This window comes from Plecotus auritus (genome assembly GCF_963455305.1).
Source record: "Plecotus auritus genome assembly, chromosome: 1".
In the NCBI taxonomy this organism is placed as follows: Eukaryota; Metazoa; Chordata; class Mammalia; order Chiroptera; family Vespertilionidae; genus Plecotus; species Plecotus auritus.
In genome coordinates this window covers 15,192,839-15,220,317 of record NC_137770.1, presented here as the reverse complement: position 1 = coordinate 15,220,317, position 27,479 = coordinate 15,192,839, and the positions used below count along the sequence as shown (strand labels likewise).

The 27,479-nt window shown below is 45.6% G+C and overlaps 1 protein-coding gene across 1 annotated transcript in view; it reads right to left on the bottom strand.

Moving 5' to 3' along the window:
* Positions 1 to 27,479, bottom strand: part of PTPN21 (protein tyrosine phosphatase non-receptor type 21) — a gene marked incomplete at its 5' end in the record, with an annotated part of 70,713 nt that overhangs the window by 22,629 nt on the left and 20,605 nt on the right. The window contains 10 exons of the mRNA XM_080684077.1: positions 4,137 to 4,221; positions 4,863 to 4,923; positions 12,841 to 12,920; positions 13,831 to 13,918; positions 15,080 to 15,168; positions 15,590 to 15,677; positions 17,890 to 17,960; positions 18,757 to 18,824; positions 20,026 to 20,123; positions 23,454 to 23,623. Of these exons, the coding sequence (XP_080540203.1) occupies positions 4,137 to 4,221; positions 4,863 to 4,923; positions 12,841 to 12,920; positions 13,831 to 13,918; positions 15,080 to 15,168; positions 15,590 to 15,677; positions 17,890 to 17,960; positions 18,757 to 18,824; positions 20,026 to 20,123; positions 23,454 to 23,623 (898 nt within the window). The remainder of the gene's footprint in view (positions 1 to 4,136; positions 4,222 to 4,862; positions 4,924 to 12,840; positions 12,921 to 13,830; positions 13,919 to 15,079; positions 15,169 to 15,589; positions 15,678 to 17,889; positions 17,961 to 18,756; positions 18,825 to 20,025; positions 20,124 to 23,453; positions 23,624 to 27,479) is intronic.

The window sequence follows — 27,479 nt, the reverse complement described above, 5'->3', positions numbered from 1 at the left end:
CAGCCTCCAGGCTCCTCTGTGCACCCCACAGACCACCCATTTGTGAGCCCACAGGCGTAAGAAACTGTGCTAAGAACTTACGGGGGGAAATGACTGGAACCCTGTCAAATCAAAAGGGGATGGAGAAGGGAAGATCAAGAACCACCTCACAGAAGCTATGGCATTGGAGGGGCCTTGAGGGACAGGAGGATGGGGCAGGCATGCCCAGCTTTCATTAGCAGCCGGCCTACCGCCAAGTGCACGCGGGATCACGCCTCCCCCTCTGGAGGTCGGGCACCACCGTGGGACTGGTAATGGTCATGGGAACGTGAGCAGAGGCCGACAGCCCGTTTCCACGCTCCCTTCCCTGCCATTCTGACCGGCAACATTGCAGAGGGAAGCGGGGGCCTCCTGCCCATGCACGAAGGTCAGGTAACTGAACAAGAAGTAGCTTCTCCTGAGTCAGCCACAGAGGGTTTAGAACCGTGTTTTCCCACAGCACAGCACAGCCTACCTGACTGGACAGAGGCCTGCGGGCAAGAGGGTGCGTGCCCGGTGCGTGGGACAAGGGCATTCTGGGTGACAGAGCAGCAGAGACACCCCACCCTGGAGGCCATGCTCAGCGTGGCTGAGCATCGGGCCGCCAGCGAGGAGTAAAAGGACAGCAGAAATGAGACTGGAAAAGCAGTGAGGGAGTAGCGCAGAGTGCTGAGCCCAGGCAGGGGATGGTCACCAGGGAGCCGCGATGAGCCTGGGAGGTGGACACTGAAGGGGTCAGCTCCTGTGACACAGCAGCTTGTGAGAGGTTTAAAAAGGAGAAATTGACCTGGTCAGTCACAGAGGGAAAGGGAGAAGGGAGATGTTATATGAAGTTAGAGGCTGTATAATCCCATAGATTTGTAACTGACTGGCTGCTGAGGGCAAAAAGGAAAAAGATGAGAAAAATTACATGCAGTTTGGAACCCAAGGAACCAGGAGAGTGACTTCATCATGAGGATGAAGGAACGTGGGGAAAGGGACAGGCCGGTCAAGTGAAGAGATCAGATTTAACATTTTAATCAATGCTCAGCAAGTTGGAAAAGCTGGTGAGATTAACTGAGTGCTCATCACAGCCTGGCGCTGCGCCAAGGGCTGTGCACGCCGCAGCCCCCTGAACCGCACGACCACCTAGCAGACCTGGAAGCGTGGGCTGAGCATAGGAGTGAGGAAGAGGTGGGAAGTACAGACCTGACACTCGTCCTTGGTGAAATCTGGATGGGGGCGGAGCCTGCACGGGGGAGGGGGAAGCAGGCATGGGAGCCGTGAGCAATGCTGCGGGAGGCGGAGGGAGAACCCACACACTGAGATTTGCAAGGCGGAGAGCACGCTGGACTCTGATGGTAAGGAGGGTGTGCGGGTGCCGGGGACCCAGGAGAGGGCAGCTTGAACAGAAGAGCAAAGGCGGGAGGAATGAACGGGGGACCAAACGGGCAGCACACAGATGTAACGCTCAGCAGAAGGGGGTGAAAGAGGAAAGAAAGGAAGAACACCACCCTGCAGTTGGAAGAGAGAGGAGACAAAAGGTAGTAAGATGTATGTAGATGCAGGGAAAGAAACGAGGCAGAGGGAAACACCAGCAATGGGAAGAGAGCCTTTTCCCAGGAGCAGGAGGACTGGGGTCGGAAACCAGACCAGGGCAGGGTGCAAGGCGGAGAGGACAGTGATGGTGAAAAGCATCTGAGTCCACACCCCAGCACTGCCCCCCGCTGCCCACCTCGCGGCACGGAAATTCCCATCTTTACCATAAGGCCCGGCACAAACCACACGTCCACCCACAGTCCCTTCGGGCATCATTCCTACCAGTTCCCTGGGTGAGCCCACTGGACCACCCTCCTCTCCAAACACCCTTCTCCTCATTCTGCGCCAGAGCATTCAGTCCCCCCAAACCAGCAGCGGGACCCCAGGCAGGCACCCACCCTCTCTACCTGCTAAAACCCACCCACCCATCGTCTGTGGCCTGAAATCCCTTCTCAATCTCCCCAACATGAGGAGACTCATCCTTCCACCGAACGGAAGGAACTGCTTCTCTCGCTCATCGAAACAATCATGTTCTCTTTGTATTTAAGTTATTTGTGTGCTTATCTTACCCCCAACTATTAGATTCTAAGCTTCCTAAGGTGTGGAATGACTTCTCTGCATAAAGCTCCTTGGCCTCAAGCAGGACCTTGTAAACAAAGGAGAGAGCAGATATTACATGAACGCTGAGATTCAGCTTTGGAAGCATTTAAAAATTTTTTTATTTCAGAGATGAAGGGAGAAGGAGAGAGGGAGAAAAACATCAATGATGAGAGAGAATCATTGATCGGCTGCCTCCTGCACGCCCCCTAATGGTGATCAAGCCCACAACCAGGGCATGTGCCCTGACCGGGAATAGAACCGTGACTTCCTGGTTCACAGGTCAATGTTCAACGACTGAACAACACCAGCCAGGCTAGAAGCACTCTCTTAAATACAGCTCCCTATACTACTCAAGTGAAAAGTAAAAACACATTTTAAAAATAAAATGCTTAAGCCTCTACAGTAGGAAGGGCTCAGGCAGGGGAAAGACAGAATGAACCTGGGACGTCTTGTGCCAGAAAGCAGGGAAGCACTGAAAGGCAACGGCGGGAATAACAGGACACACCGGAACCCACTGGAAGAAGAGCCAGTGGGACACATTAGGGATCGTGTGAGCATCCACATGTAATACATATGATCCAGCAATTCCTCTCCTGGGTATTCACCAAAGAAACATGAAAACGCGAATTCATAAAGATATACCTGCACCCGTATGCTCACTGCAGCACTGTTTACAATAGCCAAGGCATGGAAACAACCTCAGTGCCCACTGATGGATGAACAGATAGAGATGTGATGCCTATAAATACAGGAACACTACTCAGCCATAAAAAGGATGAAACACAGCCTTTTGTGGCAATATGAAAGAATCCTGAGGGTATTATGTTAAGTGAAGTAAGACATACAGAAAAAGACAAAACTGCATGATGTCACTCATCTGTGGAATATAAAACAAAAAAGTAACAAATTAACTAAAAAAACAAAAACAAGATACAGACAATGGAATGGTGGTTACCAGAGGGGACGTGGGGTGGGAAGGGCAAAGTAAGTAAAATGGGTCAAATACATGGCAACGTAAGGAAACTAGACTTTGGGTGGTAGGCACGCATTTGATTGTACAGATGTCAAATTATGATGTTATACACCTGAAACTTACATAATATTAAACAATGTTACCTCGATAAATTTAACTATTTAAAAATTTTAATACAGTAGTCCCCCCATATCTGTGCTTTCCGCAGCTGCATTTACCCACGGCCAACCATGGCCTGAAAATATTAAATAAAAAATTCCAGATATTTTTAGAAACAGAAAGGGAGAGCACATTCACATAACTTGTATTAGAGTATATTGTTACTATATTCTAACTGTAAAATGAACTATTGTTGTCCTCTTTTTTATTAGTTATTATTAATCTCTTACAGTGCCTAATTTATAAATTAAATTGTATCCCTGGGTATGTATGTTTAAAAAAAGGCACAGTACCACCCTAGCTGGTTTGGCTCAGTGGATAGAGCGTTGGCCTGCAGACTGAAGGGTCCCAGGTTCGATTCCAGTCAAGGGCACATGCCCGGGCTACAGGCTCGATTCCCAGTGGGGGGCATGCAGGAGGCAGCCGATCAATGATTCTCTCTCATCATTGATGTTTCCTACCTCTCTCTCCCTTTCCTTTCCTCTGTGAAATCAATAAAAACATATAAAAAATAAAAAGGATAGATCAATAGTCTCTGAAATATACAAAATTAACACTTTTTTCAAAAAAGAAAAAGCATAATACATACAAGGTTTGGTACTAACCCCAGTTTCAGGCACCCACTGGGGGTCCTGGAACATATGCCCGCGGATAAGGGGGGGACTAATGCACTGCATATTTTCTACACATGTCCAAGAAACAGACTATAATGGCGGCCTATCCTATGAATCTAGCATGGCTACAATCATCACACTAATTTTGCATGTCACTTCAGTCCAAATTTATACTGGCTTCAAGGTTTCCAAATCTCATCATGTATTCAAATTGTAACCATGCTGTCAGGCCCCTCAGAGCCGGTGCCCCTTACCTTGAGAAGAAGTGTAGGGTTCTGTGTAATGTCCATTGTAATGCAGTGGGGGTGGGGCGGGCATCACATAGGGCTGAGGCTTAGGCTGAAAAATGGGAAGTTGGAGGCGGGGTTAAAACACACTGCCTAGGTAACATGCAAAGGCGTTATCTGCTGGCTTCTTTCTCTCCACTAAAACATTCCCAAAGAGGACACAAACATACATGAAAAGCGAACGTAAAAATCCGTAGCTCTTATCTGCCATTCTCACTGCTTCCCCGAGTGGAGATGCCAAACCCCGTGCACTGAGGGCAGACATCACACAGCACAAGAAAACGTGCTGCGTCCGAAAAGTTAAGGGCAAGGAGGGACAGACAAAAATGCCCTGAATTCTCATGTAAACGTGTGAATGTAAGAGGCTTATATGGAGTATATTTCACTTTAGTAGGCAAAACTGTCCAGTACTTTAAATATCTACAAACTCCTGATTACTCTTGGCTAATAGTCAAAATTTTAAACATTAGATTTGACCTAATATTTCAATGTATAATATAATAAATGTTATATCAATACTGGGCTTACCCTATTGGGGGAAAAAAAATCATCATTTCTTTGGTCAAAAAACAATAGAATATCGACACGCTTTTGCGTTCACACTAAAAATCAGCACTGCCGTAAGCCTGCTCTATTAAGGAAGATGGCATCACTAAGAGAAACGCAGCCAGCGTGGCTTTCCTTCTTTCTTACCAGAGACATCCTTGAAGAAGACCTCCTCCTAATCAGGTTCACGGTGACGGTCGGCGTTTGCCTGCAAAATAAGGCACGTCCTTAGAAGAGCAAACATACGTTCTCTCTCCCGATCGCTCTCTCATACATACACGCCATCTTCCTAATTCTACCAGAATAAACTAATAAGACAGTAACATGATAAAGATTCCCATGCAAAAGACAAAGTAATCCAATCTCAAATCTGAGACAAGGAAGGAGGGTCCCTGTCCCTGGCATGGCCTCAGCCCCGTCCCGCTGCCCAGGCCCCTCGGACCACGCCAGGGGCTGAGCCTCCTCCCGCAGCATCCGCAGCCCGGACTACCAGAGGGACCGGCAGGGGGAACCTTCCCTGGTCCATCCAGGAAAAGCAGAGGGGGGAGGAGGTGAGGCCAGGCCACCCACAAACTCACCCCAGAGGCAGCAAGATAGTTGGCTCCTGGGCCTGGCTCAGCACTGACCACCCCACTAACACACCTGAGGGGTGGCCTTCGGCTGCCAGCCCCAAAGCCAGAAGCAACTGCCTTTAGTTTGAAGTCTGTTAACCACATACTCCAAACAGAATGAAGAGATAAGCTTGTAACTTTGGTAACTTAAGAATCTGTATTTCTTCTAAGGAATTAAGTTAGGGAAAGCAAAAAAAAAAAGTAGGAAAATTGTTTTAGTGGGCCTGTGGTAAACCCATTTATTTACCTTTCTTTCAAGAAACTTCTCTCTGGTTTTAAAGGTACTTTTTAAAAAGGAATGAGAATGGGTGGAGGTGGGAGAGGGCACAGAAGGGATAAACGGTGAATGGGGAAAATTAAATGTCTTTAAAAAGCAATGAGAACATTAAGGAGGGCCAACTAACATTGACCAGGTAATCTGAGAGTTTAAACTAGTCACGACAAGCCCCATCTCTGAATAATGTTAGAAACGAGAAACAGAAAAGCCCATTTGTAATTCTATAGTCTTTAAAAAGAGGCAGGCATTTTTTGTGGGTTTTTTTTGTATGGTCAGTTTTGTCGAAAGGAAGATCTAGGAACCTAAGCACTGAGGATTCTTGGCTTTGTTGATGACTTACATAATTCTGTCAAAGCACTTTAAAAAAAACCTTCCGCCCTCTGTTCCCGGCTCGTGGGCTTACGTGACACGTAATTACCGGTTCCAGAAACATGCTGTGACCTTTGGTTGCACTGCCCCAAGGACTAATGACTGCAGATCCACAGCACAGAGTGGACACTCGGGCCCCATGACTCCGAGCCTCGCGTCTCCCCATTCGGCATTCCCAGCGCTCTAACAACGACCATCACGTTCAAACCCTGTCCATTAGCTTCACACCAGGCGACTGCCATCGCTTTTACTAGATGATTTTCTTTTTAAATGAAAGGCTTTAGTAACTTCTTTCATTATCTTTGGAATGTAATAAGCTTGTGGATGAACAGATGTCTCTTTCCCAAGGACGCTCCGTTCTGCCAGTATTTATGTTACTCAACAACACAGTGGACTCGACTTCCGTTAGACCACGAAAATACCACACATGCCGGCAGAGGAGGAGGCCTCCTTGGTGAAGCAGGTAAGAAGGCTGTGTCTGGGCGTTATTCTTTTTTTTTTTTTAATAGTCCTTAACTGCGTGTTAATATCTCCCTAAAATCTGAGTCCAGAATTTGAAGACATTGCACTTTGCAGCCTTGAAATTCACTCTGCCTTTGCTCATTCTCCAAGGCAGGTTTAGGCAAACTGGTCTTCGGAAGTTTCTATTTAGCCCAGAGGCTCACTGAAGTGGACTGAACTTTAAAGCACTACACATTTGAAACTGAGACTTGGGAGGAAGGATTGCTGACAGAATCCTCCAAAGACATGTCCAGAGTTGCCCAGCCTGCAGCAAAAGTCAACCACCGTGTGTTCAACACAAAACCCCAGCATGCAGAGCCTAGGACACAGGCGGCAGCTCCCCCACGCGCTATCTGTGCTGCACCCCGGCTGGCAGCACCCAGCACGCGGGCGACACTGCCCGCTACAAACATTGCTCCCGCTGAACACACACAAGCGAGTACCTCTTCTCCTGCCACACTGTTTGGCGGAGTCAGCCTCGCCCTCGTTCTAATTTTCTAACCTCCCCTTTCTTCCTGCCGATGTCCTTGTCAATGCAGTTTACTGTGGGACCAGCTACCCCACACTCAGTACACGACATAAAGTGGGGGAACTGTTGGTTGTGTTTTCCAGACTTTGGGGGCTGTTTACAATGCTGATGGGTGCTGCTGACATGGGGCCGGTGAAGAACTCAGGAAAAAAAAATCACCGGAATGCGTGCACTGGGGAAGACAAAACAAGAAAAGGCTGCCAACCCCGAGGAAAACAAATGGCAGGACTTGTTGAAATAGGGCTGAAGACTGAGCGTGATCTCCCCGTGGAGCCCACACCAACCCCGAGCGGGAGGGTGGCTGTTACCCTGATTTCACAGATGAAGAAACTGATACTGAGATTAAGTAAGTTTCTGCTGGTCACATGGAAAATTAAGTAGCAGAACCGGCATTTGAACAGGCAGGTCTGTCGGCTTCCTGGGCACAGGCTCCTGATAATTGATTATACGCCTAGAACCTTCTCCCTCCCCTGCCCCCCCCCACACAACCCCACCTGCTTTGTAAGGCCCATGGGGGCAGGAGCACACGCCACGGTACCGTGGGGCCTGGCACACAGGAAGCCCTCGATGTTTGCTGAACCAAAGACACAGTGAGTGAGGAGGGAAGTGATGCTCACAGCTAAGCGTGGGCAGCTGAGCTGTACTTCTAAGAGTTGTCTGAATTTTGCTTTGTCGGCTTCTTTCTTATAGATTTATGACTAATGCAGAGGAATGATATTTTTAAAAAATATATTTTTATTGATTTCAGAGAGGAAGGGAGAGGTAAAGAAACATCAATGAGAGAGACTCATTGACTGATTGCCTCCTACACGCCCCCTACTGGGGATCGAGCCCACAAGCCCGGCATGTGCCCTGACTGGGAATCGAACCATGACCTCAGGAAAAGCCTGGGGGAGAAAAGGAATCCTGAGAGGCCAATTCTAGGCCCGCTGCAGTCTCATTAAATGCTCACCACGCGCCAAAACCGGTTTGGCTCAGTGGATAGAGCGTCAGCCTGCGGACTGAAAGGTCCCAGGTTCGATTCCGGTCAAGGGCACGTAACTTGGTTGCGGTCACATCCCCAGTAGGAGGTGTGCAAGAGGCAGCTGATCGATGTTTCTAACTCTCTATCCCTCTTCCTTCCTCTCTGTAAAAAATCAATAAAATATATTTAAAAAAAAAAAAATGCTCACCACGCTTGAGTTGACCCAGTTGGACCGTGAGAACAAGTCTACCAATACTTTAGTCTAGGTTTAGAGCCTTAGAAGACATGGCCATAATATTAAAGTTATTTTCCATTTTATTAACCTCCAAAAAACTAAACGTTCATTTACTTCACCTGGGGAACAAGTGCTCACAATGAAACATACTCGTTTTCCACAGAGCGACGTGGATATCAACTCTCATGAATAATTACATAGGACTACCTCATGCAAATGGACTTCCACGATCTACTGGATGTACAGGGATTAGAAACAAAATGTGGCACCAACTAATACGGATGCCTGCGGAAAAGGAATTATATCGGTGGCTTATTCAAAACCATTGATTCTTCATTATTTTCCAGAAAAAGAATAAACTGAGGTAATGATGGGTCAGTCATATGGATACTCTTAAATGTATGAAAGGCTTTAACCTTGTGAAAAGGCTGTGGTCCAGAAGGCTGCATATCTACTCCCTGAATCTCAGAACACACTTCTGCATAAAAATAACGTCACGCGTGGCTGGGTAGGCGGGCCAGCCCGGAGGAGCCCCAAATGCAACTATCCTGGACTAGCAGCACCCCCGAATCTAGCAGCAGGACAACATTTCCATCCACAAATGCACCCTGAAGTCCCAGCCAGGCAGCAAGCAGAGGCTCCCACATCCACAAGGAAGCAGGGGTGCTCCTCCCCGCCAGCTGGTGCTTTCGGAAACCCCATCACCAGACCAGCAGGAGGACTCGGCTAAAAACACGCATGCAGGGGTGCAGGGAGCGGGGGACGGGGACCTAAGTGCTAATTGTCAGGTGGTTCTGCACGTTTGCTCCTGACGGAGGTTTTCTTCACACCCGGGTCCCTATAAAACACAAGCACTCCCGCAGCCTTTCCTCTTCCTTCCTGGCCCATTTTTTTTTTTTTCCAGTTGACAATCAGTAGTAAAAGGAAAGCAACAAGGAGCAAAAGGGCTCTTCTCCCCATGGATCCATCACCGCGTCACCCAGGCTCCCACCAGGTGCTAAGCCTTACCCACGAGGCCCCCTGTCAGGCTCCAGGGCACGAAGACCGATGGGAGGAGCCTGCCCTCAGGGAGCCCCAGCAGACACGGCAGACAAATCGCATCACAACGCAGACTCAGACACTCCAACAGTCTGCACAGGGGCTGACAGCACAGGCTCAGCCTCGCTGCTCCCCTTTAGCAGGGGAACAACACTTCTCTAAGTCTCCATGCCGTCGCCCACAAAAGGGCAATAGTAACTACCAAACAGGGGACTGTGAGATGAAAGGAGATAAAAGCTCTCAGCATAATGCTCGGTATGGAGAAAGCATTTGCTGAATCAGAATTATTGTTATGAAAGTGATAAGAAAAAACGGGACTTGGAGAGTGAAACCGAGGACTAACAAACTGAATGCATAGTGGTCTCAAGGCGGCTGCGTGTAAACCAGATCTTGAAGAATAACTGGATCTGTGAGAGAAGAGGAGGAAGGGCATGCCAGCGAGGCCTGGGGCTGTGAGGAGCATCTGCATTGGAAGGACTGAGGGCTCCAGAGCTGGGATCAAGGGTGAGTGGGGCAGGGGAACCCAGAGGAGGAACACTGGAATCTACACATAATCCCATAGCTGAGGAAGAGTGGAGAGGGACAGGCTCAGATTTGGTCCTGGGCTGTAACTCGTAACTCTGAGAGCAGTGCTACGTCTTTTGCTCATCCAACCAGAACCATGGCTGGAGCCAGGTGCAATGGGGCCGGTGAGGCCAGGTGGGATGGGGCCGGTGATGCCAGGAGGGATGGGGCTGGTGAGGCCAGGTGGGATGGGGCCGGTGATGCCAGGAGGGATGGGGCCGGTGAGGCCAGGCGGGATGGGGCCGGTGATGCCAGGAGGGATGGGGCCGGTGAGGCCAGGAGGGATGGGGCAGGTGAGGCCAGGAGGGATGGGGCCGGTGAGGCCAGGCGGGATGGGGCCGGTGATGCCAGGAGGGATGGGGCCGGTGAGGCCAGGAGGGATGGGGCAGGTGAGGCCAGGAGGGATGGGGCCGGTGAGGCCAGGAGGGATGGGGCAGGTGAGGCCAGGAGGGATGGGGCAGGTGAGGCCAGGAGGGATGGGGCCGGTGAGGCCAGGAAGGATGGGGCCAGTGAGGCCAGGAGGGATGGGGCCGGTGAGGCCAGGAGGGATGGGGTCGGTGAGGCCAGGAGGGATGGGGTCGGTGAGGCCAGGAGGGATAGGGCCGGTGAGGTCAGGAGGGAGGCAGCTGCACTGGGCCAGAGGAGGGATGGAGTGAAAGCAGGTCGCAGTTTAGCCGTCACTCAGCTGGGAAGCCTTTCCTAACTGGAGGCTTCTGGGTTAGATACCCTTCTCCTAGGGGCTCCTACAGCACCACACACACCCCAAATCAGAGCTACTAACAACTGTTTCCATAGACTCATTCAACAAATTCATCAAGACCTGCCATGGGCCAGGCCCTTGTTCAGCGCTGAGAATACAGGGGTTAACAAGACAGGGAGAGTGTTGGCCATGAGCACGGCTGGGAGCTGACCTGCTGGGAGGAGATGCAGATAGTAAACAGGTAAACAAACAAACACAGATATTCAAGTGGTGCTAATTGCACGGGGATAGAGAGGCACAGGTTGTAGGGGGAAGGGACACGGGTGGGAGGGGACAGCCTGGCTGAAGAGGGCCACCTCTGATCAATGATGACGTGCGGACATGGGAGAAGAAGGGGCAAGTAGAGCATCCCCAAGGGTGTAACATGTTCACAGACCAGAAAGCTTTCCAGTGTGTCTGGGACAGGGGGAGCAAGAGGGAGGGTAAAGGAAACAAGGCTGGAACCGGACAAAGGCCCGATGACACAAGCCTGTACTTTTCAGTGAATGACGGAAGGCCAGTGCAGGGTTTTCGGAAGAGTGATGGATCTGACTCACTTTAAGGTCATTCTGGCCACTGCCGTGTTCCAGGTGGGAGACTGGCAGCTGGCACCTCGGTTGTTAGCGGAGGAGGTGATGACAATGTCAGATTTCAGGTACATTGTGAAGGCAGAGTAGGCAGAGCTTGCTAATGAATTGGATGCGGATGAGAGAGAAACAGGAATCAGGTAGGTGTGGGGCCGGTGAATATGGTGCTGCCATCTGCCAACATAGGGAAGAGGGAAGGGCAGGCCTGGGGACAGGAAGCAGAAGAGCAAATCAAGAGTTTGGCTTTAGACATGTCAAATGTGAGCTGCCTCTTCGGTAGCAGGTGGAGATGTCCACGAGGTGGTAGGATGTGTGAATCAGGTGCTGGGGAGAAGACGGGACTGGATGGGAAACCAGATGCACTTTCAGCATAAAGATGCTGTTTTTAAGCCCAAGGCATGGTGAATCCCCGGGGAAACGAGCAGATGGAGATGAGGTCTGAGGATTACACCTCAAAGGTGAGTGAGAAGAAATAGCCTAGAGAGAGGAGAAGCAGGAGAGGTGGGGTCCTGGCAGCCAGGGAAGAGCAGGTGCAGGAAGGAAGGGTGGTCAGAGGGCAAGTGCTGCTGAAGGGTCAAGTGAACCAACAGAAATGCCCAGTGGATGAGGGTCACTGTCCCTGGGATAGGCAGTCAGTGGTGCGGCGGCTTCGTGGAAACAGGCTGGAAGGAAGGAGAGAAAGCAGGTGCACACAACTCTTTCGAAGAAACTTGCTATAGCCCTAGCCGGTTTGGCTCAGTGGATAGCGCGTCGGCCTGTGGACTGAAGGGTCCCAGGTTCGATTCCGGTCAAGGGCACATGCCTGGATTGCGGGTTCGATTCCCGTAGGGGACGTGCAGGAGGCAGCCATCAATGATTCTCTCTCATCATTGAAGTTTCCATCTCTCTCTCCCTCTCCTTTCCTCTCTGAAATCAATGAAATCTTTATATTAAAAAAAAAACAAAAAAAACAGAAAGAAATTTGCTATAAAGGAGAGCAGAGACACGATGCCAGGGCTAGGGAGCATGTGGCACAAAGGAAAAGTGTTTTAAGATGTGAAATACTACATCATGTTTATATGCTGAGGGCAATGATCCAGTAGGGGGCAGTGCATGTAGGTTAAGAAAACTACATTAGGAAGAAGGGCCATAAATTCTTCACATGGCTGGAAAGCAATAATCCTTATTTACACAAAATGCTGATTAAAAAAATAAAACATATTCACTTTCTAACTTCAAAAATTAGAATGATTCTAGTAAATGGTTAAAAGAAATCTGAGCCGAAACCGGTTTGGCTCAGTGGATAGAGCATCGGCCTGCGGACTGAAGGGTCCCAGGTTCGATTCCGGTCAAGGGCATGTACCTTGGTTGCGGGCACATCCCCAGTGGGGGGTGTGCAGGAGGCAGCTGATCGATGTTACTCTCTCATCGATGTTTCTAGCTCTCTATCCCTCTCCCTTCCTCTCTGTGAAATATCAATAAAATATATTAAAAAAAAAAAAAAATCTGAGAGGCATATCTGTAGTTATTAGAAGTTGGTCCAAAGCAAAATACATTTAAAAATTTTGAGAAATATCATTTTAACATGCAAAAGCCAAGAGTTTATCATAAAAATGCCATTTGAAATATCATATTTCATAAAACTGGCCTTTCTAGATGATACAATACAACTCAAGTTGAAAATGTCTAAACCTATTCTTTTCTTCAATTTCCAAGAGCAGGATATACTTACAGGCTGCACTGATTTAGTCTGTAAAATTTGTGCCTCGCAACACAGAGTCTCCACATGTATTTTGCTGTTTCCATGTCTTCCTAGTAAGTAAAATATGCATAAAATAAATGAAAGCACATTTACAACGTGATACAGAGTTTATCTGGGGACAAGGCATAATTATGTCAAGTCACTTTTAACACACTGGGACTCTTTCATTTTCCAATACTGTGTCTTCACAGGAATGCTATAATTAGGATTTAAATTATGAAGACAAAAAAATCTATTCGAACAGTGTGATTCTTGTATTAAACAGCTTCAAAATGACTTAGAAATTGAAAAATTATGAAAATATCCACTTTCATCTTGACAAATAGGTAACTCAGAGACGTTTTTAAACAAAACATTTGACTCAGTGACTCAATACTGCCATGTGTCAAGGGAGCAAAAGCAAATAACTGTGAAATAAATCTTTCTACAGAGCCATTCACTTCATGGAAATTAAGATATTAGTGCTGCCCTAGCCGGTTTGGCTCAGTGGATAAGAGCGTTGGCCTGAGGACTAAGGGGTCCCGGGTTCGATTCCGGTCAAGGGCACATGCCGGGCTTGCGGGCTTGATCCCCAGTGGGGGGCGTGCAGGAGGCAGCCAATCAATGATTCTCTCTCATCATTGATGTTTCGATTTCTATCTCTCTCTACCTCTCCCTTCCTCTCTGAAATTAATAAAAATATTTTAAAAAATATATATATTAGTGCTTACTTTCTCCCCTATTTAGTTGCTTACATTTAGTTGTTATCTAAGGATTCATTCAACAACATTTACTGAGCAATTACTTTTGTCAAGTGCACTACTATGACAAAACTATCATTATGTAAAATGTTATAGAATTTTATAAAACTGTAAAATATTATCATTTTAATGCCACCCCCCCCCACAAACACACACACAGAAATGCTAACGTGTTAACTTCCAGGAAAAACATTCCACGCTCTTCCTACTGCCCACTCACCGTTTGAAACTGGATGGTCTCCTCTTTACTTGCCAGCTCTAAGGCAAAGAACGACTTATTGTGGGACATGTTAGCAATATCGTGCCACCTAAGAGAACAACAAACAGAAAACGGCAATGTGAGTGCTCATGCGTACACCAGGAGGTGGAACGTATGATTTCCATGTTTGACCTTGAGACATAAATCAATATTTGATTATCTTGGAAATAAAACAGTTGTCTTAATCCTCTAGCATGCATTTTCTAACTGAAGTGATAACAGAGCCGCAAAAAGTAAGTGTATGTATATTAAACAAAGCCAAAGAATGTTTGAAAATGTAAAATCTATTTATCCCCTTTTGTCAGACTAGTTAGATCAAAGATCCCTATATTAGCTGGTTGCCAATGACCCCTTCCTTCATTCAACAAACATCTTACAAAGATGTGCGAAAGGGTATGCATTATGACAAGGTCAGAAACTATGTTAGGTCCCAGGGACACCAAGGTCAGTGAGGCTCAGTGCTTCCCTAGAAAGGCACACACCTGGGTTGCAGGTTCGCTTCCCATTCCACACGCGGGAAGCAACCAGTAGATGTCTCTCTCTCACATCAATGTTTCTTTCTCTCTCTCTTTCCCTCCCTTCCTCCACTCCCTCCCTCCTTTCACTCTCTCTGAAACACAATGGAAAAAATATCCTCAGGTGAGGATTAACAAAAAAGAAAGAGCCCTAACTGGTTTGGCTCAGTGGATAGAGCGTAGGCCTGCGGACTGAAGGGTCCAGTCAAGGGCATGTACCTTGGTTGTGGGCACATCCCCAGTAGGAGGTGTGCAGGAGGCAGCTGATTAGGAGGTGTGCAGGAGGCAGCTGTTTCTAACTCTCTATCCCTCTCCCTTCCTCTCTGTAAAAAATCAATAAAATATATTTTTTTTAAAAAAGAGAAAGAAATAGCCCTAGAAATCAGAGCTCATATGAAAAATTCACATCAAAAGAAAGAACACCTCCATATGGGAAGAAAAGGGGCCCATTTTTAAGTATGTCCTAAGTCGACCCCCATCACAAGCACTATTTTCTGCACATCTGGTTTTGAAGAAAGCGGCTTGCTTAGGAAAAGAAGCCGGCAGTGAGATGGTATTTTTTCCTAGGAAGGGCGTATTTCCATTCCCTAATGAGACCTTGGGAGATACTTATGGGCAATATAACTAACATGGAAACTAAAAAGTAGCACCAACAGGAGCCACAGAAACTGCACGGAAAGATGTAAGAAAAATACCGAAATATCACAGGAGGCCTTCCGTTCTTGTGTTTCACAAAGATGCCCTCCAGGCAGGCTCCGATGGAAATGTCGCTGCCTTGGCTATCCTGAAAGGAGAAAGACACACTCAGGTGGCAGGTGCACAGCAACCACAACTGCACCCCATCCCCTGAACCTGTGTCCCAGGCGTGAAATGCTTGGAAGACTCACAGGATAACTATTCTGAAGGGGAAAAAGTCTGAAAGTTACTAATGCGTCATCTTGTAAGCACGTGTGACTATAAGAAGCGATGGACCCCTTAAGGAACTCTCTCAAGAGCATTCAGAGAACAAACTGCAAATCAGGAATATGTTCGCTGCGTCACTTTGGCCACAAGGACCTCAGCTTTGAAATGTCCAGAACTTTGCACGACATCGGCCTTTGCACGAGGTCGGCCTTTGCACAGCTGGGCACCCTGGGCTTCCCCGCGATCCTCCAGGGATCGCTCAGACTCATTTTGGAGAGCCCCGGCCTCCGTGTCCCACTTACCTTCGCAGGGTAGCTCTCTTCTCCGTAGCCTTCCATCCTCTCCACCTCCTGCATGTACAGCATTTCCGCCTCAGGAGCTGCGAGCCCTCTGCAACCCAAACGATGTCAGTGAGATTAGCCACAAAACTAAAAACAAACAAAACAAAACCACAACGCTTTTCTAAAACACTACACAGGAATTTGGCCTAAAACATTATAAACATTTCAAGTTTCTAAGCATCTGCCATCGGTTATATCAATCCAACATTTACTGAAAATTGACTACATGCAGAGCACGGTGCTGCACACTGAGGTTAGTTATGGAAGATCCTCTCCCTGCGCTTCAGACAGGCGAGGGGGACGCAGGCAATAAGACAACCCCTGGGACATCTTTGGAAAAAGCTAGCATTCTTTCCAAACCACTGAGTAACTGCTTACTATCCAAACGATCAGGTGATACCAAGCATCACGTGCTCAATGCCAAGTGATAAAAGTGTGGAAAGTAAGAGTTAGGAGGATGGAAATCCTTCTTAGCTCCGGTGACTCCATTTCAAGGATGGGGTGGTAGGAAGGTGGTGTGGACAGAGAAAGTGCTCAGCTGCATGGAAACTTGCCTCTCCAGCCTCATCTTTGCTGCTCCCCCATACCCACAGGGCACCCCACACCTCAGCCATCCCAAACTCTGCCTTTCTTTGAAGACACCACATTCCCTCAGGCCTCCGGGCCTTTGCACACACTAATCCCTCTTCCTAGAATACCTGTCACTCACCTGTGCACCTATCCCTCAAGGCTTGGCCTATGTATCCATCACTCCTTCTCTGTCACCTGCTGTGATCACCGAGTCCAGGTCAGACATCCCAGCTCTACGCAAACCCACCACATTCTGTGCACGTTTCCCACTGCTCCCATATTCCGTTCTGACTGTTCTAACTGCCTCCTCAGTGGGTTGTCCTGCCTACCCCTTAGACTGCAAGTCTCTGATGGCAGGGGACTGTTCAACTTATCTCCGTGCCACTACATCTTTAAGCAGATGCACAAATGAATGAATGAAAGGAACAAAAGACAAGGCGATGTAAGCCTGAGGGATTAATTATGCTGGGGTGGGGTGGGAGGGGGGCATGGTTCATTTGGGACAGCAGAAGGTAAAGCTGGAAAGGCAGGATTTAACCAATTCATAGGAGGCCTTTAATCCCAGGGGCAATGAACTCAGGCTAGTGAAGAGCGAGAACAAATTCATGAGCATCTGACAAAGGGCGTGGGGGGAAATAAGAGAGAGGAAAGTGATGTTTTAGGAAGATTAATCCTTTTTTTTTTTTTTAAATATATTTTATTGATTTTTTTTACAGAGAGGAAGGGAGAAGGATAGAGTCAGAAACATCGATGAGAGAGAAACATCGATCAGAACCAATTCATAGGAGGCCTTTAATCCCAGGGGCAATGAACGCAGGCTAGCGAAGAGCGAGAACAAATTCATGAGCATCTGACAAAGGGTGTGGGGGGAAATAAGAGAGAGGGAAGTGATGTTTTAGGAAGATTAATCCTTTGTGAGCAATTGTACGTATTTGAGTAAGGAGAGACTAAAGGCAAAAAGTTATTTTTAATGGGGGGGGATGAACAATAGGTTGTAATTAGACAGACCTGGGTCCAAATCCCACCTCTACCACATGTAACTTTGGGCAAGTTATTTGGCTTCCCCAATCTGTAAGGAGATAATAACATTTACTTAAAAGAGTGGTTATAAGAAGGTAATGATATATCACATACTTGGAACTGTGTGTTTGGTTTAGAATGGAGACCCAGCATTCTCCAGTGAGGGATTTTCTTACAACAACGCATACAGGTTCACAATCGGAGAATTCATTGTCTACCCAGGACGGTAGGTCAGCGCAGTAAGCACCGTAGCTCTTAGCACAGCTTCCTTGGAGGACAGAGATACAGCTTCCAAAGGTGCAGCGGAGGAGAAAACCCTGTGCCTGCCGCATCACATAGGAAAGGAAGTCTCTCCAACCTTGAACTGACCTACACAGGACTCGGTTAGCACCAAAACCTTTCATACTCGGGGTGGAGGATGGGCACCCTTTCAGCGTTCTCAGCCTGCTCACGGGGACAACATGGATAATAGATGAGGTAATATGGTAAGTGCTTGGACCAGCACTGGGCACAGAGTGAGTGCTCTGAAAATGCTGGGACTCTCAGAAGGGGGAGTGGTAGCAGCAGCAGCAGCAGCGTGAAGTGCCGAATTTCACTGTGTCAATGCACATTTCAAGTTCAAACAGGCACTGGTTCGATACTATTGCCGTGTCTTACTTTCTTAGCGTTACCTGTATTTCTGATGCAGTAAGGCCACCTTTTGGGTTGCTTCTTCCAATACCTTTTCATCTTGTAACCACCCCTGAAGAAAACACACTGCAGTAAGTATGTACACAAGTCACCCCAATTTCTCAGGAAGATGCATTGCGGCTGACTCTACCCAACTCTCGTCACCATCAGGCAAAAGCAGGACTGGTAGGAATGCGAGGGAGGGAGCTTGGCTTCAGCACGTAATCGTGGTCTGCCTAAGGAATTTAGTGGCCTCTGCTCAGGAGCCAAACACTCGCCCTGCCTTTTCCATTCAACCTCAGAGGAAGTTCCCACTGGGTTAGGTCAGGTTGGTAACATCCACCGGCCAGCTGCTATCCCGGCACTGGGACACCTGTGCACTCACTCCCGCTGGCTGTGCAGACGCTCAGAAGAGCATCCCTCCCGGGGTTGCTCCAGTGCAGTTTCCCTGCCAAGGCGACCGGAAGTGACTGTAACAGAGCAGAAGGCAGTGTCCTCCCATCATCTACTTTTTAAACTGCTGCTGAGAAGCCAAATTTATTTCAACATAATTTTGTGAGGTTTCAAGCCTTCGGTTAAAAGCAAACCTCTGTGTGACGCCTCAGAAGCAGGAAACAAATCCCTCTCTTTAGACTCAACATCCAAACATAAAACAGATGTTTCTGGCGATGGCCCGGTGACTGCAGACCCTCCCGTTCCCGTGGCTTTACCACAACCAAGAAAGGTGTTACAGGAAAAATACTTAGACTTGAGTTGTTCGTCAGAGGGAACTGATTTTTCAATACTATTCCTGGACTTCATTTCAGGGAGTATTAAGGGCATGGAAATAAACTGTTCATACAAAGGCCCAATGTCAAAAGGAGTCTTACCACAGGAAATAAGGCAAATTTCTGAAGGAAGTCCTGGGATTCATACTGATCGAAGTCACCAAAATCAGCTATACAAAATGACAAATATTCACATGTCAGTTATGTTTAATTTGCATAGCAACGCATGCTCAACTATACTCGATACGTTGTATATAGATGGTGTGCTTATTATGATTCAGAAGTCAAATCTGCATTACAGCTATAAAGTGTTATTTTAAAAATATTGTTCTTAAAGCATTAGTTAGGTGGACTCATGTGTCTTGACTTGGAAAATGCCTATTAATAAAGTGAAAAATAAATTACAAACTGTATATAATGTAATCTCATCTTTATAATTAAAAAACAAAATTGCCTTATAATCATGTGGGCTTACTCATGCACAGAAAAATGTTAGGAAGAAACCAAAGTGTTCATAGTAGTGATTATACCTCTCGAGAATGGAATCAGATCATCTGAATATGTTACAGCAAGACGTATTGGTTTAGAAAATTTTAGCTGTTAAAAATAAATCAGTTTGGCAAAAAGTTTATGGAAAAACCAGCTCTTAAAGCCAAAGATGACATGTAGGAAGATTCAAAGGACCTTGAAAAGGAATGTGGTTCTACGCGTCAGACAACTGTTTGTCTAGAAATAATGAGGTCTCCACGTCTGCTAATATCTGAAGAATTTTATTAATAATTCTTCTGACTAAATTTCAATTCCCAAGATTAAATGCCAGTTATTATATGAAACAATGGCCCATCAGAAGGTATATACTGTATATCCATGTAAATGCATATCGATTGGGCATGGGAAAAATGACAGAATTAAACAATCCCAAAAACTACCCATGAAATGCAAACTTGATCTGTTATGACTGACGATGCTCTGTAATCCAGGAACACTGTTTAGGAAACCAAACAAGTGACGTATGCCTAAAGTAGAAGTGGTCATAACCTCATCAACCTCACTGTTTGGCTGATCTTTCTTCCTAAAATATTAGCTAGCAGCAAATCAAGAGGAATACATAGCATGCAAATGCTCTGTGTATTTTTTTCCTCTGTTTCTCTGTTGATATATGAGAACATGTTTATCCTTCCAGAAGTCTCCTTTCATTAGAGAACCCAAATTCATTCTTCCCACAAGGAAGCCCCTTCGTTAACAGAGTAACATTTCACCAACATACTTACACCACTATAGAAAGTCTGTTACTTTAAGAATTCATTGCTGTTTTCGTTATAACAGTTTTAATCTGATAGGTCAGGTACAGTATCAGTTGTCATCATTTACCTTGAACAGCCAAGCCTGCTAGTTGAATTGCTTGTTCTAATGTACACGGAATGTTTCCTTCCAAGATATCTTTCTTCAGCTGCAGATAATACTGATACCTACAAAAAATGTCAATTTTAAAAAGTTAACACCAACATTAGCTCCAATTGAGACAATACATTTTACCATAATTTATTAGTCAACTAAAACCTTAACCCGGGTGGTTTCAAAGAAAGACAAAAACATCCTTGACCATACCCTACACCAGTGGTCAGCAAACTCATTAGTCAACAGAGCGGCAAACCACGGCTCGCGAGCCGCATGTGGCTCGCGAGCCTCAGTTTGCCGACCACTGCCCTACACCTATACCTACACACACACACACACACACACACACACACACACACACACACTGTAATCAATTTATTGAGTTACTTCTCCTTAACTACAGTTATTTCAAAGCTGTAACCATGTAGAAGACAACTGGTCATCTATCTTATGCCCCATAAGACAGTCCCTACCTATTGTCCTTGTTAGTTGGAGAGAGACGTCATAGGCAATCTTCACTTTAAAAACTCTGACTAGTCCCTTGGTAACATTAAGACTTTGCTTACTCTGGTGGAAGTTCCCTAGCCTTAGAAAATAAACTCAGAAGAAAACAATTCCTGATATTTCAGACCAGGTTTATATTGAAATTTTTTTGGATAAAATCCCTAAAAGCACAGATGCTACATGGTTTCTTAATATTCTTGTAAAATGAGTTTACTTATTATTACACTTTCCATATTCAGGGCACTGGTTGCCAGCGCAAGCTTTAGTCATGCAGACCTAGGCTGCATTCCAGCTCTCTGATCTAGCATTCTGCATGAATCTGAGCAAGTCATAATCTACGGGTTAAATTGTCACTGGCAAAATGGGAATGCTATCATCCCTTCACAAGGTTGAATGTATTCAAGGAATATAATTTAAAGCTTTTAGCACAGTACTAGGACACAGCTGGCACTCCAGAAACCGTAACTATTATGATTGTTATCAGTAATCCATCTACTTTAAGCCAGTCACCAATAGTTCATGTTATCACTTCTCCATTTTGGTAAAGCTCTACAGTGCAGATTTGTCCTGCCTCCCGTTGATTTATCCACTTGAACCGGTGATTACTAAGATCTACTCTGCATCACGCACTGTCCTAGATGCTGGGGACATGCTGTGAAATGAAGATCCACCAACCTCTGCCAATACGGTCTAGAGAAATAATGCCTTGATAAAATGTAGCATGCAAACCTGAATTCAAAACTGTTTAAACCAAACAATGAAAAAGAATGCACATGTTACTTCTAAAGCAAGCATTCCATAAACTTGCCCAAACGCCAAATATGCTGATTAAATAAAAATATTACCTAAAGCCCTTATCAACTTGTCAACTTTCTAATATAAAATATTCTTACACAAAAATATTACATTAAATAATTATAATAGATCAGGTCCCTCATTTTGCACAACAGAAATTTTAAATAATATGCGAGGTAGTCTTCACCTGTTTTTCTTAGGTTAGTAATAGAAGGCTAATGTACAGACATTTTATGTTTATATATTTAAGTTTTATTATAGAAATTTTGAAAGATATACAGACAATAAGTACAAAAACTCCCATAGCCTTCCCACGCAGCCTCACCAATCACCAACTTTATGCCTGCCATGTCTCCTCTATGCTCTCCCCTCCCTGACCCCAAGTGTTTTACAGCAAATCCCAGATGTATCATCGCAACTACAAATACTTCAGTATATATCCTTAAAAGGTCAGCTTCAACACACACACACACACACACCCACACACTTTTAACATAACCAACAAAATAAATGACTAATAATGCCTTAACACTAGCCAATACCCAGTCCATGTACAATTTTTATGATTGCGTCAATAGTCTTTTTACAGTTGTTTTTTTAAATCAGGATCCCAACGAAGTCCACAAATTACGTTTGATTATTTCTAAATTTCTCTTAATTTTAGAAAAAAAAAATGCCTCCTCTTTATTTTCATGTTACTTATAGACAAAATGATGTGATTTATCGTGTAGAATTTTCCACATTCTCGGTTTGCCTGATTGTACTCTCATGGGGACATGTGATACGTTCATCTCTTCTCCTGTGAACTAACTGCTAGATGGAGAGAGCAGTGTTGTCTAACAGGACTTTCTGCGGTGGTGAAAATGGCATAGATCTGTGCTGTCCCAGAGGGTAGCCATTGGCCACACTTAAAATGTGGCGAGTGTGGCTGAGGAACTGGGAACGGCCCCTTTAAATCAGCATGACTTGCTGAGAGGAGAGCCGGGTTTACGCTTCTGCTCCCTGGAATGTGAATGCAAAGGCTCGGTGGTCTCCAGGATCCTCTGGCTCTGAGGTTACGTAGTGAATGGGAAGAACATGAACACGCTGAGGATGGTGGACAGTAAGAGACAGAGCATGGGTCCCTCAGACTTGGTGGAGCTGTCCTAGGAGCTCTGCAGGGCTGACCTCTGGACTTCTTTCACGGGAGAAGGCAAAGGTATTAAGGGCTTTTGTTATATATAGCCATACTTAATCCTTACTGCTGCAACTTACTAGTATCTATCAGGTTCTGCTACACTCGATCAATGTGTAATCATACTGGCTGAATGTACAGGGCCTGTTCTCTCCCATCCCTTCCCACAGCGAATGCCTTTGTTCAGGCCCACATTCTACACTAATGCCCAGATTATGGCGTGTTCATTACTAACTGGTCTCCTGCCTACAGTCTTACCACCTCTAACCTACCTTCTATGGTGGGTGACCTTTGAAATATACAAATTTCATCATTCCATCCTGTTAAAATGAAAAAATGTCTGTCCTCATTGTACCATGATTTTATGACTAAAATACTCCTATTTTTTTTAACATGTGTTTATTGCTTTAGAAAGAGGGAGAGAGGAGAGGGAAAGGGAGGAGATGGGGAGGGGAAAGGGCACATAGTAGCCAACATTTTCGGACCTTCAACACTTCCCGCCTCTCCCTCTCCCCCTCCCACGTCTCTACCCCACACTGCCACTGGGATCAAAGAATTGTGAGAAGCCTGCTGTACACTTTCTTGAAGAAGGAACACAGATTCTGTGACTAATTTTTTCCCCGCCCTCCTTTTGTTGTTGGAAAGGTCGGAAACAAATCAACAAACACACTACGAGAAGAGTTCACAGCCAGGGTAGAAATGTTTTCCCCTTAATCACTCCTTTGTGCCCAGTGAAGCCATAACCCATGCAAACGCAGTAAGGCATTCTGACACACCACATACCAGAACCTCCACGTAACAGTAACACTGCGGCTGAAACCGCGGGGCGGGAGGGCAAAGGTCAGCCTGATCTCCTGACTGCAACCTTCCTTTCACTTTTCCAATCCCACCAGATCATTTCCTGAAAACGGAGCGTGGAATCTCTCACCTGGTGACCTCCTGCTGCAGCTGGGACACGGAAGGCACATAGAACACCACGCCGAAGGAGACGGTGGGCTCCAAGGCGTATTTATCCAGCTGCTTCTTCAGAGGCTTTTCCAAATCCACCCACCGGCGCTGATTCTGCTTGTTGTAGTACCAGAGGCTGAAGTACGTGATCTGGAAAGAGGGAAGGTCACTGAAGGAGACAGAAATGTACAAAAGGGTCTCTATACTTTAATTGCTCTAACCCATGACCTGGGACCAAGTGACAGCAATCTCCTATTGTTTCATTTCTCAGAAAGGGACAATAGCAAAACCTAAAGGGAGAAAAAAAAAAGAATCAGGACCTACCTATAGCTAGGTACTCGTATTCAGGGGAAAAAAGGTGAGGAGTCAATTACTCTTGCAGACTATTTCTTGAACCCTGCACCAAAAGAGTGCTTTCATGGCCTAGACAGCAGAAGGTAGTGGGTGCTATGAAATTTTACATATAGTTTTTAACAAAAACCATATGCGAAAAAAGATTGAAATACTAAATTTATTATAATTAACATTTTATAATAAACATAACTGGGGCTCTACCTAGTAGAATTCTTTATATATATATATATATATATATATATATATATATATATATATTTCTTTATTGAGTTCAGAGAGAGGAAAGGAAAGGAAGAGAGAGAGAGAAACATCGATACCCGGGCTTGTGCCCTGACTGGGAATCAGACTGACAACCTTGTAGTGCATGGTATGATGCTCAACCAACAAAGCCACACACCGGCTAGGTTACCTAGTAGAATTCTGAAGAGATAATGTTCATCCAACCTTTCACTACTCTCAAATTTGACTTCTATAAATAAATAAGTCTGTGTAAATATTCTAAATTCTAGTAATACTAATGCAATTGCATAACTGCAACTCCTCTTTGCCTCCCAAAGTTTATTAGATACAAACTTAAAGCAACTGTAGGCCACGGAGGTACATTACCTCTCTCTCTCTCTCTCTCTCTCTCTCTCTCTCTCACACACACACACACACACACACACACACACACACACACAAAAGTTATACCTAAAGCAGTAAAATAACTTGTAATTTTAAGTTATTTAAGTTACCCACAGGTTTGGGTTTTTTTTAAATGCCCAGACATTTAGATCTCACTTGCTATGTAACGAAACTGTTCAGGTAAATCAATACTAGCCCTGGGCATGGTCAACCTAAAAGGGCATTAATGCACTTAAAGGTTGAAAGGGCAGCCTCTGGCCACTGCTAATATTTACCTCTTCCCAATCAATTTACGGTCAAGGTCATTACAAAACTCACTGCTTTGTCCAGCCGTGGGCAAACTACGGCCCGCGGGCCGGATCCGGCTGTTCTATCCGGTTCTCTTGCTCTCCCCTCCGCTCCTTTACTTTGAATTTATATTAGTTCACACAAACACTCCATCCATGCTTTTGTTCCGGCCCTCCGGTCCAGTTTAAGAACCCATTGTGGCCCTCGAGTCAAAAAGTTTGCCCACCCCTGCTCTGGCCACTGCTGATATTTACCTCTTCCCAATCAATTTATGGTCAAGGTCATTACAAAACTCACTGCTTTGTCCTAAGCTCTACAGAACCTTCTACGATGATGAAAATATTCTCTACCTGCACTCTCCAATACAGCAGCTACTAGTCACATGTGGCTATTGAGCATTAGGAATGTGGCTAATGCAGCTGAGGAACTGAATTTTTTAATGCTATTTAATTTTTTATGCAAAAGGTTAATTTATTAAATTTTATTTTTCAAGAGCATTTAAGAAAACCCATATCTAGCATCATACTCAATAGTGAAAAACTGAAACCTTTCCCCTAAGATCAGGAACAAGACAAGTATGCTTATGTTCACCACTGCTATTCAACACTGTACTGGAAATTCTCTCCAGGTAAGAAAATGAAATAAAGGCATCCAAACTGGAAAGAAGTAAAACCATCTCTATACACTGGAGACATGCTCCTGTATTATTAAATATATATATATATATATATATATATATATATATATATATATATATATATATCACCCTGGCCTGTGTGGTTCAGTTGGTGGTAGCCAGTTCGATTCCTGGTTAGGGCAGGTGCCTGGATTGGGGGTTCAATACAGGAGGCAGCCAATCGATGTTTCCCTCTCTCCATTTGCCTTCTCTTTCTCTAAAAAAAAAAAAAAAAAAAAAAAAATCAATAAAAACATATTTAAAAAAAAAAATCCCCAAAAAAACAAGATGGTGGCATAAGGTGTACACCTGTATGTGCTGCCTCTCACAACCTCACCAAAACTACAACTAAAAGACAAAACGACTATCACCCAGAACCACAGGAAAGCTGGCTGAGTAGAAGTTCTACAACTAGAAGGAAAGAAAAAAGCACATTGAGACCGGGTAGGACGTGCAGAGACGCGGAAAAGCAGAGGTACGGAGGCGCAAGAATCGGGCTGGCGAATGGGTGCACTATTTTTTCTAATTGGAAGGGAGATACAAGCTCCCAACTGCTCAGAACTCCAGTTTCCGGCGAGACTCTGGGTACCCAAAGTCCTACTGGGAGAAACTGGACTGTCTGGCATCAGGTCGGAAAGTGAGGGTGGCTTTCTTGCAGAGGTGCGTGCAGGAATCCTTGTTTACTGCTCTGAGGCACGGGACGCGGATACACAGAGACACGGAGACACGAGGACACAGAGACGGCTGACTGGCAGCCATCGCTGTTTGCTACACCGTGGTGATTCCCTGAGACCCTGCCCCACCCAATTTACAAACCCACCCAAACTGTGCACAGCGGCTTTTGCATATAAATGGCGTGCCCTTTCGCAGCTTAACCTAACAAACTGCAGCTGGGGTCAGACAGCTCCAAAACTTCCAAATCCCAAGCAAAGAGAAGAAATCTGCAGATCTCGCTGTAGCTCCTGCTGGGTGGCCTCACACAGTAGCTGACTTGCACCTCCTTGGAGATCCAGGAGCCACTGTCCCTAGTGGTCAGTGTGAGATGACACCAGATTTCAACTCCTCACATCCATAAGTGACACACTCAAGAGGCAGACTCAGTGAGCACCAAAGCCCCACTGAAGCAAGTCCTGCCCCATAAGGGTGTCTCCAGCACAGCAGTTCTTCCATTATAGACACAGCCGGTCCTCACAGCCAATTGGCCTGGACGTCAATTCCTCCCAGTGTACCAACAGCAATCAAGGCTTAACTACAACAAGACTGTGTACCCAGCCCACAAAGGGGTGCGCCAAGAGTGTCCACCTCATATGATTGGGGAGGCTGAACCACTGGGCCCTATAGGTCACCTACCACACAGAGCCACTCCATCAACACAGGGAAGCAGCCAAAATGCGGAGACAAAGAAACATGTCACGAATGGAAGAAATGGAGGAAAGCAAACTACTGGATATAGAGTTCAAAACCACAGTTATAAGGTTATTCAAGATTCTTCTAGAAACCTCCGAGGAACTTAGTGAGACCTTTAAGGATCTTAATGAGAATGAAAAAAAAATGGAAAAGGACCAAACAGTCAGAAATTAAGCATACACTGTCTGAAATAAAGAATAATATACAGAAATTCAACAGCAGACCAAAGGACCCCAAGAATCAAACCAAAGATCTGAAATACGAGGAAGCAAAAAACACCCAACCAGAAAAACAAAAAGAAAAAATAATCCAAAAATATGAAGATAGTGTAAGGAGCCTCTGGGACAACTACAAGCGTACCAACATCTGAATTATGGGGGTGCCAGAAGAAGAGAGAGAGCAAAATATTCCCATATAACTGTCAGCTTATTTCTCAACAGAAACTATGCAGGCCAGAAGGGAGTGGCAAGAAATAGTCAAAGTGATGAACAGCAAGAACCTACAACCAAGATTACTCTACCCAGCAAAGCTATCATTTAGAATTGAAGGTCAGATAAAGAGCTTCACAGACAAGAAAAAGCTAAAGGAGTTCATCACCACCAAACCAGGATTATATGAAATGCTGAAGGGTATTCTTTAAGAAGAGGAAGAAGAAGA